We start from the raw sequence: 18,691 nt of genomic DNA, 5'->3' as shown, positions 1-18,691 counted from the left end.
GGGCCCAGCCGCTTCGCGGCATGTGGGATCCTCCCGGACCGGGGCACGAACCTGCTTCCCCTGCATTGGCAGGCGGACTCGCAACCACTGCACCACCAGGGAAGCCCCTTCAATCAACTTTTAATGAACATGTACTCACATATGTTGAACGCTCAGTAAGAGCAGAAATTAGGGACTGTTATGTTCATAACTCTCTTGTGCTTAACATAATTCCTAACACAAAGTAGGTGCTTATTAAATTTTTATTGAATGAATGAATGATTATCTAATATACAAATATAATTACAAAGAACTTTTCATCCAAAGGAAAGTACTGTCTTACACTTATTGCTGTGAATATGGATATATAGACAAGAATGCTATCCAGTCTAAAATTATATTAAGCCATCCTTTTAATTTTGTATGTGCATTTGCATGTGCTGTTAAGTTGAGAACGTATTTAATGCTGAGAAGCTACAGTTATTTTCTGAGGTAATGTGGGATAATAAGATTGCTTTGTATAATTTTCAAGTCATATAATCATCAGTGAAATTTTACTAATTATAGCTAAGAAATTAATTGTCATTTTGGAGGATGGAAATTGACTCAGAACTTTATTGTTGTGTTTTATATTTTAAAGCAAAGGTCATTATCAACCATCTTAATTTATATGTTCTTTGAAAGGTTATTAATAGACTTTTTTGCTAAGCCTGTGCGGCTTAAATAATAGTAAATAACTATATTATTTTTAAAATTTCATGCTCTATGAGGAAACTTACTGCTGAATTTTTATAGTACCACCTTCAGATATTTAGTTCATTTTTTAGGGCAGTGGTTCCCTTCATGTTTGGACATAATACTTTCTTAAATTCTTATTGGTTGATTTTTGTTTTCAGTATTTTGATCTTTTTCCAACTCTTCTTGCTGCTTTAAGGATTTTAAAATCTCTTAAAGCCTAAGTTTATTATCTTGGGATTCAAGATAAAGTATATAGCTCTTATAATACTTTCATCATAATTTAAATCAATATATTTTATCATGAGTGTGCATATGGAACTTTATAGAGTTTAGATGGATTTTCCAACTACCAAATTAGATTATTTCAGAATATCAGCTATGTTTGCTTCATCTGTTTTTTAAATAAAGATGGTCTGGAATTTGTCCAGGGAACTCATTGGAGTTCTATTATTACAGTGAGATGCCTTCTCCAGTCCTAATCTTTTGGCTCTATAGAAAGAAGTTGAAGCTGGGCATTTTCTTTGGGCATATAGCAGAAACATCTAAAGATCTTCTTATTATGGCCTTTTGTGGTTTTTTCCTCTGCTCAAATATCTGCCATTTTAATATGGAAAGAGTCCCTAGACCAAAGATAATATATGTAGTTGGTCTCTAGTGGCAATGAGGTATTAGTTCTTTTCAGTGTTAGGGAATTTCAAAAGGAATAATATCATTTATATCAGTGTTTTCCTATTTTGACAGTGATCCATGTAAGATATACATTTTATGTCACTACCCAAAACATAATGTGTGTGTGTGTAGTTATATAAAAAGTCTTAAACAAATGATTGATGAAACAACTCACCTTTTAATATCAGAGTATGATGCACTCTAATATTTCCTATCTTGGCTTATTCTGTTTCATTGTTTTAAATGCTATTTGTGAGTCACTAAGTTGATTTTCAACTTACCAATGAGTGGTAACTTGAATTTTGAGAAGCATTTTCAAAATAAGTTAGTTTATCCATAGGTCAAAATCTATTTCTAATATAAGTGTTTCACATGACTTTCAAAACTATTTTGATGATCTTACAACATTCTTTTTTTGTAATTTTTCTTGTTTTCATACATAGATAATGCAGTGTAAAATGAAGAGATGCTAAATTCAAATGTTAACCCAGATATGTTTGAAGAATGTTCAGCTTTGCTATAAGTTTTACAGTAGTTGAATCTAGCTAGCAAGGCACAGTAAATGTGATTATGCTGCAGGTCTTTAAAAAAATTGTTTTAATTATTTATTTATTTATTTTTGGCTGGGTTTGGGTCTTTCGTTGCTGCGTGGCTTTCTCTCTAGTTGTGGTGAGCGGGGGCTACTCTTTGGGGCAGTGCGCGGGCTTCTCATTGTGGTGGCTTCTCTTGTTGAGGAGCACGGGCTCTGGGTGTGCCGGCTTCAGTAGTTGCAGCACTCAGCCTCCGTAGTTTTGGCGTGTGGGCTTCGACAGTTGCGGCGTGTGGGCTCAGTAGTTGTGGCTCGCAGGCTTAATTGCTCTGCGGCATGTGGGATCTTCCCGGACTAGGGATCAAACCCATGTCCCCTGCATTGGCAGGCGGATTCTTAACCACTGTGCCACCAGGGAAGTCCTAAAGATTTTTTATTGAAGTATAGTTGATTTGCAATGCTGTGTTAGTTTTGGTATAGTGCAGCAAAGTGATTCAGCTATACATATATATAGGTTTGTATCTGCTAATCCCAAACTCCTAATTTATCCCTTCCCCACCCCCTTTCCTGTTTGGTAACCATAAGTTTGTTTTCTATGTCTGTAAGTCTATTTCTGTTTTTGTAAATAAGTTCATTTGTGTCATATTTTTATAAGTGATACCATATGATTTTTGTCTTTTTTTGTCTGACTTACTTAGTATGATAATCTCTAGGTCCATCCATGTTGCTTCAAATGGCATTATTTCATTCTTTTTTATGGCTAAGTAATGTTCCATTGTGTATATATACCACATCTTCTTTATCCATTCATCTGTTGATGGACATTTAGCTTGCTTCCATGTCTTGGCTATTGTAATTGGTGCTGCTATGAACATAGGGGTGTGTGTATCTTTTCAAATTAGCGTTTTCTCCGGATATATGCCTACAAGTGGAATTGCTGGATCATGTGGCAACTCTCATTTTAGTTTTTTAAGGAACCTCCATACTGTTTTCCATAGTGGCTGCACCAGTTTACATTCTCAGCAACAGTGTAGGAGGGTTCTCTTTTCTCCACACCCTCTCCAGCATTTGTTATTTGTAGACCTTTTAATGATGGCCATTCTGGCAAGTGTGAGGTGATACCTCGTTGTAGTTTTGATTTGCATTTCTTTAATAATTAGCAATGTTGGGCTTCCCTGGTGGTGCAGTGGTTGAGAATCCGCCTGCCAATACAGGGGACACGAGTTCGTGCCCTGGTCCGGGAAGATCCCACATGCTGCGGAGCGGCTGGGCCCGTGAGCCATGGCCACTGAGCCTGTGCGTCCGGAGCCTGTGCTCCGCAACGAGAGAGGCCACAACGGTGAGAAGCCCGCGTACCACAAAAAAAATTTTTTAAAAATTAGCAATGTTGAGCATCTTTTCATGTGCCTATTGGCCATTTGTATGTCTTCTTTGCTCTTCTACCTATTTTTTGATTGGGTTTTTGTTGTTGTTGTTATTGAGTTGTATGAGCTGTTTGTATGTTTTGGAAATTAGGCCCTTGTCAGTCATAATGATTCCCAGGAAAAGATAAGCTGAACAGAGTCTTTGGGTTATAGTTTGGCTTTGATTTCTTTGAGAATTTAACAGGAATCTCTTCTTTGGAAAGCACTGGGCAAGTGATCCCTGGGATACATAGGGTTCATCATAGCTTGCAGTTTAGGTACTAGATACCTGACAGTAATATGGTCATGAAAGGTATTTTCTGCCTTTTAGTTCACCATGTCTTACCAAGAATAGGTAGAAAATAGAACATTTAAATTAAAAACTTTTGCTTTGTGAAAGAAAGTGACAAGAGAATGAGCTCACAAGCCAAAGACTGGGAGAAAATATTTGCAAAAGGCACACCTAGAAAGGACTTATCCAATGATATACAAAGAGTTCTTAAAACTCAACAATAAGAAAACAAACAACTCGATTAAAAAATGGGCCAAAGACCTTAACAGACACCTCACCAAAGAAGATATACAGATAGCAAGTAAGCATATGAAAAGATGTTCCATGTCATATGTCATCAGGGAAGTGCAAATTAAAACAACAAGATATAACCACTGCACACCAATTAGGATGGCCAAAATCTGGAACATTGACATCATGAAATGCTGGCAAGGATGTGGAACAGCAGGAAATCTTGTTCATTATTGGTGGGACTGCACAACGGTACAATCATTTCAGTGGATAGTTTGGAGGTTTCTTACAAAATTAAATCATATTCTTACCATATGGTCAAGCAGTCACACTGCTTGATATTTATCCAAAGGGGTTGAGAACTTATGTCCTCACAAAACCTACACAAAGATGTTTATAACAACTTTATTTTATAATTGCCAAAACTTGGAAGCAACCAAGTTTTGTCCTGTAGGTGAAAAGATAAATAAACTGTGATACATCCAGACAGTGGAATATTGTTTAGAGCTAAAAAGAAATGAGATATCGGGACTTCCCTGGTGGTCCAGTGGTTAAGAATCCACCTTCCAACGCAGGGGACGTGGGTTTGATCCCTGGTGGGGGTACTAAGATCCCACATGTCGCGGGGCAACTGGGCCCTCGCGATGCAACTACTGAGCCTGCGCGCCACAACTGGAGAGCCCATGTGCCACAACTGCTGAGCCCGCGCCCTCTGGAGCCCGCATGCCACAACTAGAGAGAAGCATGCACGCACCGCAGCAAAGAGCCCGCACGCTACAACGAAAGATCCTGTGTGCACAACTAAGACCTGACACAGCCAAAAATTAATAAATAAATTAACAGGAAAAAAAAGAAATGAGATATCAAGCCATCGAGGAACCTAAAATGCATATTGCTAAGTGAGGGAAGACGACCTGAAAAGGCTTCAGACTGTATGATACCAGTTACCTGACATTATGGTAGAGGCAAAATTATGGACACAGTAAAGATTAGTGGTTTCCAGGAATTAGAGAGGAGGGAGGAATGAATAGTTGAAGCACAGAAGATTTTTAGGGCAGTGAAAATACTCCATTTTCACTGTTAGGAACCTGTTAGGAACCAGGCCACAGAGCAGGAGGTGAGTGGCGGGCGAGCGAGCGAAGCCGCATCTGCCGCTCCCCATAGCTCGCGTTATCGCCTGAGCCATCCCCCTGCCCCCTGCCCCGGTCTGTGGAAAAATTGTCTTCCGCAAAACCGGTCCCTGGTGCCAGAAAGGTTGGGTACTGCTGCCCTAAAGTATGCTGTAGACTTTGGGTGATGATGATGTGTTAATACAGATTTGTCAGTTGTAACAAATGTTCTACTCTGGTGCGGGAAATTGATAATGGCAGAGGCCGTGCATGTGTGGAGGCAGGGGGTATATGGGAAATATCTGTACCTTCCCTTAATGTTGCTGTGAATCTAAAACTGCTCTAAAAATACAGTCTTTAAGAAAAAACAGTTCAACATATTTGAAATATCCTCAGTTTATCCAGACATCAGGGGCTGAGAGAAAGAGAAAAAGCTTCATCAGCATACTGTCAAGATAAGCCAAGGTCAGAAAAGAATTTGAGCAAAGCTCACCCACAGAATTTGCCTTTTGGGTCAAAAAGAGATAGTAGGAGACATTTGGTGATGACAGTTTTTTAAGTTCAGTATCCTGTTTCCTGTATTCCATGCATTCTTAATTTGCCATCACTTTTTGGTAGAGCATATATATATTTTTTAAAATTTATTTATTTTATTTTTGGCTGCGTTGGGTCTTCATTGCTGCACGGGCTTTCTCTAGTTGCGGCGAGCAGGGGCTACTCTTCATTGCAGTGCGCGGGCTTCTCATTGTGGTGGCTTCTCTTGTTGCGGAGCACGGGCTCTAGGAGCATGGGCTTCAGCAGTTGTGGCTGTCGGGCCCTAGAGCGCAGGCTCAGTAGTTGTGGCGCACGGACTTAGTTGCTCCGCGGCATGTGGGATCTTCCTGGACCAGGGCTCGAACCCGTGTCTCCTGCATTGGCAGGCGGATTCTTAACCACTGCGCCACCAGGGAGGCCCTAGAGCATATATTTTTGTATAGCCTTTCTCAAGGAAGTTCCTTAGAGGGAAGTAAGGAAGGCCTGTGGAAAATAATCTAGATGAATATTTTCTCAATTCTCCCAGGTATATGGTACATGATTAGAGCCATTATAGATGCATGGGAGAAAAAAGTTAATTCATTCTGAAGAGTGGATGTTTTAGTGCATTAGGCCTAATTCTATTGTAGAACCCCACGTGAGAATGGCTACTCTAGTAAATTCTTTAAAAACATTCATGGAAAGTAAATTTTTAAGACCTTGCATATCTAAAAATATCTTTATTTTACCCTAATATGTAATTGATAATTTGACTGGGTATGGAATTCTAAATTGGGAGTCATTTCCTTCTAATTTTGAAAGCCTTGCCTGTATTTTTGCCTTGATTTCAGTATTGCTGATGTCAGTAACTTGTCTGATTCCTGATCTTGGTGATGTAAATTATATGCACAAGGATTCTTCGCCATAAGTAGGATTAGTTCTCAGTTTTTACCACTGCTGGTTTGTGGTTAAGCTTTCTTGAATCTGCAGGACAGTGACTACAAGTTCATTTCATGGTCTCCACTGTCAAACTTATGTTGTTGATGTATCTTCTCCTGGATACATACTTGTGGGATACATACCCATACCTGCTTATATTTTTTTAAAAATACTTGTTTCCTGTCATTTTTGTCAAGTTTTAGGAGGGAATACATTAGGGCAGTATCTTTTTTAACCTGGAACCTTTCTTGATTTTACATATATATTATCCAATTTGATCCTTATAACAATCCTGTAATATAGGGAATATTACTAGCATTTTATAGATGAGGAAACAGAGACCCAGAGAAATTAAGTCAATTGCTCAAATGCATCCAGCTAGGATAGAGCTAGGATTTGAACCCAGGCAGTTTTAATTTCAAATCCTGTTTAACCATTATACTATAAATGCCTTTTGTGATGTTATATTCTTCATGTCTTGAGAGCCAAGTACCATTGCATGAATTAATTATAATTATTTCTCTTTTGCCTATATTAAATGGTAATCTGTGTTTCACGGCATGGAGAAAAGAGAAAAAAAACAACCCAAAAACAAACACACAAAACCTGTTATAGTTGTAGGTATCAACCATAAACTGTTTTTACTACTAATTGATTTTGAAATACCTTTGTCAAAGAAATAATATGTTATGTATATATTGAGTTTGTTTATTTTTAAGTGTCCTTTCTTGTGAAGAGAAACAGTCTTAGATTATATGGGATGCTGTTGTATATGAGTGGAGAACCAGCCTTGAAGTGTATGCATAGTAAGGAAGGAAACAGATCTTATACTAAGGTCTATAAAATGAACCACTAAATCAGCTGTAATTGAATTGTTGTTGTCTAGCTAAGGAGGTGTATTTCCAGGTTGAAACAACTGTGATCAGAAAAAGCAGTTTAGAGTATATAGAGAAGTAATTGACTTAGGGTTTTTAACTTTAGTTAAGGTGTAGAGTGAGGTAAATGGATTTTAATATAAGTAGGAAAGAATTCTCTGGAGTTTTTAAGATTAGGAATAAAGAGATGACATAGTGTATCATTTTGGCTATGGGTCTTTCCTGTTAGATTTAATGATGTGGGATCATACCAGTCACTTAGTTTTAACCTAGGAAAGAAAGATATTTCCATTTGTTACTGTGATAATAAAGTTACATTTTTTTAATAAGAGAGTTTTAAGTGGAAAATACTTGTTGGTACATTATATATTTTGAAAAGTTTAAATGGAATGAAGAGGAACTACAGCAGTTGTTTCAAAGAAACATATATTGGGGCATGCAGCATTATTAATGGTGTCCTTTTAATCTTTTCTGTTGATTGGTTTGCATTAACACTGTCTTAATGATGCATATATCCCTACTAGAGGTAAAACTTAAATGTTTGTTCTCTGCTTTAGCCGCTGGAATCCATCAGAACTGAACGTGAAAGAATATCTTTCCTTATGAATTCTTAATCATGGCTGAAGCAAGCAGTAGATTAGATATAAATCTAGAAGCTTCAGGAAAGAAACAGTGTTATGTTTATATCCATTTTTAAAGTAAGCAAAAACTGGAAAGGAAAGAATTGGAAGAGGTGGGAAGTGTGGTGGATACTGTAAAAACGTAATGGATATGCGAAGAGGATTGCTTTTTTTGGGAAAAGAGAAACTGATCTTATTACTTCAGCCTGAATCTCTAAGTATTGATCTTGCTTTGTTTTCCTAAAGCAGCAATTCAACCCAGGGCATTACTGGTTTGATAAAAAGGTGAAACGGTGGAATAGCCTTTCTTGTTTATCAGTTCATTTTTTTAAAAAAAACCCCAGCAGCATGACTTAGTGCCTTTTCTGTCAGTCTCTTTCTCTGTTTATTGCTGATTTAACAGTCTCTGGTCCTTCTCCTTTGCTGTTAAATGTGTGTGTCCTTTGTTTGTGCTGGTGGGTTTCGCTATATTTGGATGTGAGAGAAAAGCCTGTCATTGCCATACTCGTCTAATTAGGCTTCTGGGTGAGCATATACATTAAATAGACTTTCTAAGCCATGAAGGAAGAGAGCTCACAGCAACGTAGATTTTCTTCCTGTACTGTGGTTTCGCCTGTTTTATTTCCTCCACGAATTGATGGCCGAAAGCTGGTCCGGAATGCTTCATTTGGAGGATACAATGAACTTTCTCCTTCGTTGCCAGGTTTGTTTGTTTAATCTTGCATTCTTTTCTTAATTTCTTATAGATTTTTTATTAAAATAGACTAGATGTTTTAACATCTTAAAACTGCTTTTGTTTAAACAAAACAATTCTATAGTGAAAGGTTAGATTTTAGTAACTGCTGCTATATGGATTGGCTTTTCCATATTTTCTTTTACAGTCTCTTTAAGCCTGAACTTGAAAACTAATTATTCAGTGAAGTATGAATCTTGAGTGCTGATAGCATAAATTTTTGCTTTAATTATTGAAATAAATATTTTAACCCTTTGATAAAAATAAAGCCCTTTCTAGACTTCAGATAAAATTCTATAGATAAACCAATTGCAAATGAAACCCACATGTTTAATATTGATACTTGTTAGACTGTTTCAAGCAAAACAGTAACTATGTGAAAATTGATGTTTAGTTTAAACCTTAACAGCTTAAGTCCTGACTAATGTGAAGTTTTCTACCTAAATATAATTTTTGAAATGCCTTACTTTGTGTTGTTAGATGTGTTTGGGTATGATAAGTTTTTGCTTAGAAAATGTTATTTTTAGGGTAGTATTTATTAAATGAAATTAGGCATTGAAAGCTATGATTCAGACATTAAACAATTGGTCGATGAGATGTAGATGTAAGCTGATCTTTTATTGCTTGAAAAGGATTTATTGTAGCAAATATTTGGTTATAGATTTTAAAATATAAATAATCTCTATTTTGTTTTCAAAATATTAAGCTGCTACATAATCATATCTACTCTTTTGAGGTTGTATTTTTCTTTTAAAATAAAAATATTCTTTTAATACTCATGGCAAAGAAGTATTGACTGAAACTGGTGCTTGTTTTAATTGTTTATATATTTTTCTGACACACATTTTGTGAAATTCGAATTATTTTCATTTTTCACACTAACATTTATTCTTAGCTTTTTGTGAATATTCATGCCTCTAGGCATTATATGCATTCTTTTGAGATAGTGAAACAACTTATAGAAAGTGTTACTTGGGCAATTAAGTAAATTATTGTAAATTCACTGATTTCATTTTCTTTTCTAATAAGGTTTCCGAAAAGAATTGGAAACCATAGTCCTGAACTGTTGCCTAAGTAGCATAAGCTTTAAACAACATTCATAGTCGGTATTTAGTCTTCTTAGTGTAGCATGATTACTATCATGCTTCTTTCTTAATGTTCTCAAAATGGTGTAAATTTTACTATTTGTCTATGTTCAGAAGTGGCTCTGAAAATACAACACACAGAAATTTTTTTAATGTTGTTAAATATTGTACTTATTTGCTTTTACAATGTGACTTAGTTCTATTTCTGTATTTGTCTTTGTTTTCTTGTTTTTCTTTTTTTAAGCCAGCAAGCTTGCTAGCACATGTTTGCTGACCTTCATGCCATGAGTCTACTTAATATAAAGAATAATCAGGTTACCTTACTAAACAATAGAAAACTTCACTGTTTAGAAATTTGGTTTTTACTTCATTAGGTAATTGAAGATAGAATTGTCAGTTTCTCTTCTCAAAGAAAATATTGAAGGTCATTCTAGATAGATTTGTTTGAATGGAAAAGTAAATGGTTGGCTTTGTTTTCTAATTCTTGAAATAGAGAAAATCATATTCATAGGGATGCTTCCATATTCCTCTTAGTACAACCAACAGTTTTATTACAACCAGCCATGATAAAAAGCTTTTTAAAATATGTTTTATTTTATCAGCTAAGAAGTTAGAATTAGGTACTTCAAAGAAGTGGCTTTTTATGTATTTCTTTTAAGTTAAAAGTAAAAAATATAATTTTTTCTGGGACATTTTATTGATTTATCTGACATCATTAGAGAAAGAGAGGTTCTACATTAGTGATATTTAAAGATAACTTTGTTTTACCACTTTGACCACAACCCTTTTATCATTTTAGTTTTCCTTAGGAAAATCTCCCCCCCCCCCGTTTTTTTGTTGTTGTTGTTACTTCTACCTTAAGGAATATATTGGTATGGCCTTTTTCTTTATGATGAGTTATAAAATAAAAATGGTACCCTTTGTCCATGTACCTAGAAATTGGAATAAATAAACTTTGAACAAAGATGTTTATAGACACTCTGTGTAAGCTTTAGTACATAGATCTGTTTAGTATGTTTTGACTTCTCGGAGATTTTTTCTTATACAATTTCTTGATTCTTGGCTGTATTCAGTATAGTTTATGTAGCAATTCTATATTTTGTAAATACTTATTCAATCTGCATTTGTAAATATGTGTATATAATCTCATTTTAACAAGATTAAAGCAGGATAAAACTTGCTGTATTATATCTAAACCTTAATGAACCAAATTTTACTGAAGTATATAAAAAGGTTATACCTTATCAATGCTGATAACACTTGTATTCTGTTAACAAATTAGAATTAGGGGCAGAGTGCTAATTTATTCAGGAATCATAGTCCATTGAATTAGTAAGAGAAAGTAAACTCTGTTTACTACTACATTATTGGAAAATATCTTCATGACCACAGATTTAGGGGAGACTTTCTTAAGACCAAAAAACACTAACTGTTAAAAGAATGAGATTGCTAAATTTGACAACATTAAAATCAAGAGCTATTCATCAAAGAGACCGTGCAGAGAGTTAAAAGACAAGCCGTAGAATGGGGAGATATTTGTAATAAATATAACTGGCAAAGAACCAATAATTGGAAAACATCAAGAATTCCTATATAAATTAAGAAAAAGACAATGAGGGTTTTTTTAATGTAGATAGACAATGAGTTGGTTTTTTTTTTAATGTACAAAAGATCTGGGCTCTTCACAAAGAGAAAATTAAAATGGTAATTAACATGAGATAGTGCTCAATATCATTAGTAATCAGGGACACGCAAACTAAAATCTCATTGATTTACCATTGATACACACACCCAACAGATTGGCAAAGATATTAGAAATCTGTCAGTATTGATGTGTTACCATTGGATATGGAGAAAGGAGAACTCACACACAGTGCTAGTGGAAAAATAAGCAAATTGGTAAACAATATGGTATTCTTAAAGTTGAAGACCCACATATACTCTGACCTAGGAGTTCTGCTTCTAGGTTTAAACCCTAGAGATATTCATGGATATATATGTCTACTAGGATACATTTCCAAGAATATTCGTATCACCAGTGTTTGTAAGAGGGACAAACTAGAAACAGCCCAAACAATAGATGGATAAATAGTGATATAGTCATGCAGTAGGATTCTAATCAGCAATGACAATGAATGAAACACCTGCTGTGACATGCTGGTAAATAATAATCGCAAAAGTCAAGGTAGTTACCTTTGAGGGAAAGAGGAATAGATAGATTGTGATCAAGAATGGCATGGGGCAGGTGGGGAGTAGTTCTTATGGGATGTTGACAATTCTGTATTTCTTGATTTGGGTGGCGGTTATGCAGATAGTCACTGTATACATTAAATTATGCCTTTACATTTTATGCATTTTTCTGAAGGTGTGCTATATTTCACCTATTTTTAAAAGCCACTACAAGTAAAAGTAGAGTCCATTTTTATTAATTTTTGGATCAGTCTATCAAACTTTGTATTTGAAAGGATGAATAAGCATTAGACCCTTCTTTTAAGGAACTCACAGTCAAGTATGTGACATGAACATGAAAACAAATAATTGAAGTACATTCTGATAAATATGGTAATACAAATGTACCAAGTGCTGTGTCTCAGAGGAGACAGCTAACTCTATGCCTACACAATCTAAGCAAGCCTCCCAGAAGACGTTGGCCTTGGATCTTGAGACACACCCTGGCATTCTAGAAACCGCATGAATTTTAAAGTTAGACCTAAGTTTGAATTAGCTCTGATACTGTCACTTATTGACATTTGTCAAGTTACTTAATTCCTGTGAGCCTCAATTTTTTCAATTATATAGAATATTCCTAATATTTAGTGGGGGGCATTGTTTTAAAGATTAGAAGTAGTAAACCATCTAGCATAGTGTCTTAAAATCACAAGTGTTCCTACAAGTGGATATTGGTTGCTTTATTGTTGTTTTCATAAATATTATTATGTTAATTATCCCCATAATTATCATCATTGTTGATGAATGAATCAGAATTAGCCCAGAGCAGGATATGTTAAAGGGATATAGACTAAGTAAGAAAGGATGTCATAGCAGGAGAGGTCTAATAAACTAGAAGAATAGGGAAGGATATCTGAATTTAAAAAATTTTTTTATTGAGGCATAACTTACACATAGTTAAGTGTACAACTTTTTGAATTTTTAGTTATGTATCGATATGTGTAACCATTTTCCAGTTCCCCAGAAGACCCTCTCATGCCCACCCCAGTCAGTTCTTTCTACAACAAAGATAAACCACTGTTCCAACCTCTAGCACCATAGATTAGGTTTGCTAGTTCCTGATCTTTATATAAATGGAATCATATGGTATATGATATGTGCTTTTTTTTTTGATGGGGAGAGGTGGCTTTTTCTACTCATTATTCTGTTTGTTGTTTTGTGTATTGGTAATTGGTTCTTTTTCATTGCTGTGTATCATTCCATTGTGTGAATATAATGTATTCATTTATTCTACTATTAATAGTCATTTGAGTTGGCTCCAGATTTTGCTATTATGAATAAAACTGCTGTGAACATTTTTGTACCTGTCTTTTAACGAACATGAACACACTCATCTCTGTTGGGTATATCTAGGATCAGAAGTGCTCTCTCAGAATATGAGTACTTTCAGCTTTAGGAGATACTGTCAAATAGTTTTCCAAAGTGATTATGCTATTTGTAGTCCCACCAGTAGTGAATAGAGTTCCAGTTGCTCTATATTCTAACCTGTATTTGGATGGTCTTAGTCCTTTTGATTTTAGCTATTTGGGTGGGGATGTAGGTTTCTATCTCATGGTAGCAGTGAGGAGGATAGTAGGAAGAGAATTTACTACCTAATATCGCTAATAAGCAAACTTGGTAAAAAGTCATGATCTGAAACTGTTCTGCATTATTGACAATGGTCAATGATGTATTGTAGGCTTCAGGATTTTATCTATAATATCACATTTTTAAGAAATAAAGGAGTAATTTTTAAGTAATTTTAAATCCCTATACATGGAAAACAAATAAAAGTCTAAGAAGTATTTTGGCTGAGCCCTTTTTGGCTTCTAACAAATATAATACTTTCGCTGACATTTTAAGATAACAATTATTTTTCATGTTTTTAGGAAGCCACCTTTATCCAGTCTAAAGAAAGAGTCCTGCATGTGTTGCTTTTTGCTTTGCTTACCTTGGAATTACCCTTGAAAATTTAGTGTACAGTATGACAGTATTTTCTGTTTAAGGCTTTTGAACACTTTTATATGGTCGTTGCACTTTAAGCTACTCATCTGCTTATTTGCACTTAGCTGAAACTCAAAGTATTGGACCAGACTTAGCCTTTTGCTTTATCCGCTGTAATTTTAAATAACTTGGAAGTCATCAGGGCCAGCTTTTAAAATAATGATTTGATTTGCTAGTTTGAGGTATAGAAAATCTTTTAAAATGGAATTCATTTATTGGTCTGACATAATATACAACCTATGTTTATGAGTGCCCTTTTTTTTTTGTTTTTTTTTGTTTAGTTTCATCTTGCTTTTGTATGTGTCCTTTTCCAACATTTGAAACTTTCTGCAAGACGTATTTGCATGTTCAAAAAAAGTCTATTCAGGGCTTCCCTGGTGGCGCAGTGGTTGCGCGTCCGCCTGCCGATGCAGGGGAACCGGGTTCGCGCCCCGGTCTGGGAGGATCCCACATGCCGCGGAGCGGCTGGGCCCGTGAGCCATGGCCGCTGACCCTGCGCATCCGGAGCCTGTGCTCCGCAACGGGAGAGGCCGCAGCAGAGGAAGGCCCGCGTACCACCAAAAAAAAAAAAAAGTCTATTCAGATTTGTAACTTCCACTTTGTTTTAATTTATTGTTCTGTTTTTAAAATAATATGTGAATGTAGACACAGTGAAGTGGGCGTTTTTCTTAGTCTAATAAATGGATTGACCTAGATTGAGCTGAAACCAAAACCGAACTAGAGAAATTAAAGCAAAATTCAGTTCTTATGAGAATAAAGGAAAACATCATCTTTTTTCCATTCGTAATATATACTTTTAGAAAATCTTTGTTCTCTTGTACATGTATTTACAAGATCTTTGAAATAATTTGTGTTAATGCATTAGAATTAAGAATTACTTATTACAAAATGTTTATTACTCTGAATAAATATTTTAGAATTTTTAAACTGAATTATATAACTTTGGTTTGCTTTACACTAAAGTTTCAAATCCCAGTAAGTTTTCCTTTAAAATTCCATGTTAGATTTATGAAACAGGTTTCTTTTTTTCCCTCCTTGGTTTTAGGATTGCCTGATCTTTCTGCTTACCAGAGATGGAAAAGAAAATAAAAAGATTCCTTCTTCATATTACAAAAAAAAATAAAAAAATCAGCAAAATCTCTGAATTAAGAAAATGGAATGGATTTGTTTTAGCTAATATAAACCAAATACAGAATAAATGGTCTCATTGATATGCTAGAAATGATTTTTAAATTCTTCAGGCACTGATACTACTGATAACTTTTTAAACGCTGCTTTATGAATGATTATATTTTTATATAGGCTTTTATCAGACTCAGAACAAATAGTTGTAGGGAAGAGTTAATATTACTTGTCCTCAGAAGTAGAAAGAACTTCATTAAAATGAGTACCACCCCTCTTATGCCTGCCACACAAATCTCAGCATTAACGTTTCTCTAATTGTACCCTTACAACATTAACTTGTTAATTGCTTTTGATAGTGCTATATTAATGTGTTGCATGATAGGAAAGATGTGTGCATATATCCCAATGCACTCATATTTTAGATTTATCCTTTTAGAATTTATATAACAGTAGTCAGTGACAATGATAATATTAAGGGTCAATGTTAATTGAATACATACTGTGTGCAAATACTATGCTAATTGCTTTCTATGCATGCTCATTTAATTCTCACAATAAACACATTATTAGATTTTTTTAAAAGTCTGTCCCTCAATTCAGATTTATTTCCCTAGTATTCTTTTATCACCCATTCTGGAGTTGTTTTCCAGTTTGGCAAGAGGTGTGAAAAGTATGTTGGGTTGGTTCTTTGTTAGAAAACAGCTAACTGAAATAAAAGTTCCATGAGTCCTGAATTCATGCCAAGTGAATGAGCAGAGAAAAGAGGTATTTAGCTTATGTTGATGGGTTCAGGGAAAGACACCGGTGTCTCTGTAAGCCTTGATTTATTCTAAAGAATTACTATACTAGACATGATCCCTTAGTAGTCTTTAAACTATAATAATTTAAAACTGTATGTTGAGTCTAGGCTTCTTGCACTGATGTATATCAAATATTATATAGTGTATATTTGAAATTGAATAACTTATGTGCATTTGCTTTTTAATACCTATATGTGTTCAAATGTGGTAATACTGAAATAATGACTATGTTTTTAAAGGTTTTGAAAGAGGAAAGGAAGACATTTCTCAAAACAAAGATGAATCTTCCCTTTCTATGTCAAAGAGCAAGGTAAGCATATTGTTGTCCTCAAATATATGATCACAACATTTTTCTAATATTTAAGACCACAACATTTTTCTAATATTTAAGACGAGTGAACTAACACAAATCCTATCAGATTTTTATGGGATGTTTTTATGTTGGTATATCTAAACCATGTAGTATATATGAAAAAAGGAAAGTTCCCCTGGGGCTGATTTAGGTTCTGTTGGTTACTTGGAAATATAGCCTATTGGTAACAGGGTTCTCGCCTGAGTGATATTGTTCTGGTATGTCTGCTATAGCAGTATATCTCACACTGAAGTCTGAGGGTTCCATGTAGAGAAACAGAGATAGTGAGGGTTCATTGGGTTTTTTTGTTTTGTTTTTAAATTTCTAAGTGTTTTGGGTTCATTCAAATGACAATCAAAACATGTACATTTTACCAGTTAAAGGCCAAACATCTCTTGCTATAATAGTGTGCAATTGAAAGGCACTTTCTTAGAATAAGACATAGTTCCCTAAATTAGTAATTTTCAAATGAGATACTTGTACATATTCTTAAGTCTGTTGAGAATTTTTTCTTTACGAGTACTATTCAAATTTGAAAAGTATTGTATGATGCATTGACTTTCCTATGGGTTTGTAATTCACTAGATTTTCTATAATTCGTCAATGGATTTGCCTTCTGTTACTTCTGGTCAGGTTTAGTAGCAGGAGAAGCTTTTATGTTTGTGGAATCAAACTTCAATGACTGTAAGAAAATCTATTTCTTTTTTTTTTTTAAATAAATTTATTTATGGCTGCATTGGATCTTTGTTGCCGCGCGCAGGCTTTCTCTAGTTGTGTTGAGCGGGGGCTGCTCTTCATTGCGGTGCGTGGGCTTCTCCTGCGGTGGCTTCTCTTGTTGCAGAGCACAGGCTTTAGGCACGCGGGCTTCAGTAGTTGTGGCTCATGGGCTCAGTAGTTGTGGCTCGCGGGCTCTAGAGCGCAGGCTCAGTAGTTGTGGCACACGGGCTTAGTTGCTCCGTGGCATGTGGGATCTTCCCAGACCAGGGCTCAAACCCGTGTCCCCTGTACTGGCAGGCAGATTCTTAACCACTGTGCCACCAGGGAAGTCCGAAAATCTATTTCTTAAGCTGGTAAATTCTCTGCTATTCTCAGCAGTAGGCTTGGCTTGTAAAACCCTACATATTTTGTTCCCCTCCTTGTGAGTGGTTGAGAGGATTCCATGATATATTTTTTATCATATTCCATGATATGCTTTACACAGATTTTATTCACACTTAACTTTTCAAGTATTCATTACATAAAGGTCCATCCTGTACTTATATGTATATAAGTACATAAGGTGAAAATTTAGTAGGACTTTGTAAGTATATAACATATGCATGAGAAATACCTTTATCATTTTATATGCGATACATAATTAATGAGGAGATGATTTATCTTGGTTCTGCCACGGTTAGAAATACAGTGAAATTTATGGAATTTTAAAAACCTATTTTCAAGCAGTTAATACCAGAATTGGTGAATGTATGGAATAGTGGTATTCCTACTCAGAACCCTAAACTCCAGATCTACCTACCACAGCCATCTATATGTAGTCTCTAAATGGGAGGGTGAGGGAGGGGCAGGAAGGGTGGGGAGGGCAGGGAGCCTGAAAAGCAAGTTTACATACCTTAATGAAGCAGTGTGCATTAATAAATAAAAGGAAACACAGGCTGCACCTTGAGTACAATAGCATCTAGTTGTGTATGAACGTTAAATTAAAATTAATTAAAATTAAGTAAAATTAGAAATTTGGTTCCTCATTTACACTAGCCACATCTCAATAGCTCACTAGCCACATATAGCTAGTGGCTACCATATTGGATTACTCAGATATAGAATATTTCTGTTATTCAGAAAGTTCTACTGCACAGCAAGCATTCACTGCTTTAGGGTCAAAAAAGTGAGTTTGAATCTTGACTGTCATATAATACCTGTGACTTCTTAGATGCTAATTATAATGACATTAATAGCTACTTTGTACTAAGAGCTTGCTAAGTGTCTTTATAATTCTCTTAAGGATACTAGAAGACAGGTATTATTGGCCCCATTTTATTAGTGAACAAACCAAAGCTTAGAGAAGTTAAATAACTCTCAAGGGTCAAAATGGTAGAGCTAGAATTCAAAGTGGCTTCAGTTTTCTTATCTGTACAAAAGAGGTAAGATCTAACTCTCAGATTGTGATGCTGTAAGTGCCTCATGAAGTACTTGATTAATAATAGGTGTTTGAGAATTCGTTTTTCTTACTTTGAATAAAGAACTACAGTGAATGAATAGGCTTCTTGACATGGTAACTATTTGGTGTAAGTAAAATTGTACTCATTCTGTTATTTTCCAAGAGCTGAATCTTATTGATTCTATTTTAACTTAGATTTAATCTTGGTTTATTCTGTTAGCTTAAGAGATACATAGTCACTAGTTTGTCCATATATATATATATATATATATATATATATATATATATATATATATATATATACTTCTTTTTTTTTTTTTTTTTGCGGTATG

The 18,691-nt window shown here is 35.1% G+C and overlaps 1 protein-coding gene across 7 annotated transcripts in view; it reads left to right on the top strand.

Moving 5' to 3' along the window:
• The window catches only part of OSBPL8 (oxysterol binding protein like 8), a 178,766-nt gene that overhangs the window by 103,383 nt on the left and 56,692 nt on the right, over nt 1-18,691 (top strand). For all 7 annotated transcript variants that reach the window (XM_024122783.3, XM_024122781.2, XM_024122788.3 and 4 more), the window contains one exon: nt 16,092-16,162. In XM_024122783.3, the coding sequence (XP_023978551.1) occupies nt 16,092-16,162 (71 nt within the window). The remainder of the gene's footprint in view (nt 1-16,091; nt 16,163-18,691) is intronic.

This window comes from Physeter macrocephalus, chromosome 6, assembly GCF_002837175.3.
Source record: "Physeter macrocephalus isolate SW-GA chromosome 6, ASM283717v5, whole genome shotgun sequence".
Lineage (NCBI taxonomy): Eukaryota > Metazoa > Chordata > Mammalia > Artiodactyla > Physeteridae > Physeter > Physeter macrocephalus.
The sequence above is the reverse complement of the archived record's forward strand: the minus strand, read 5'-3'. Positions and strand labels throughout refer to the sequence as shown.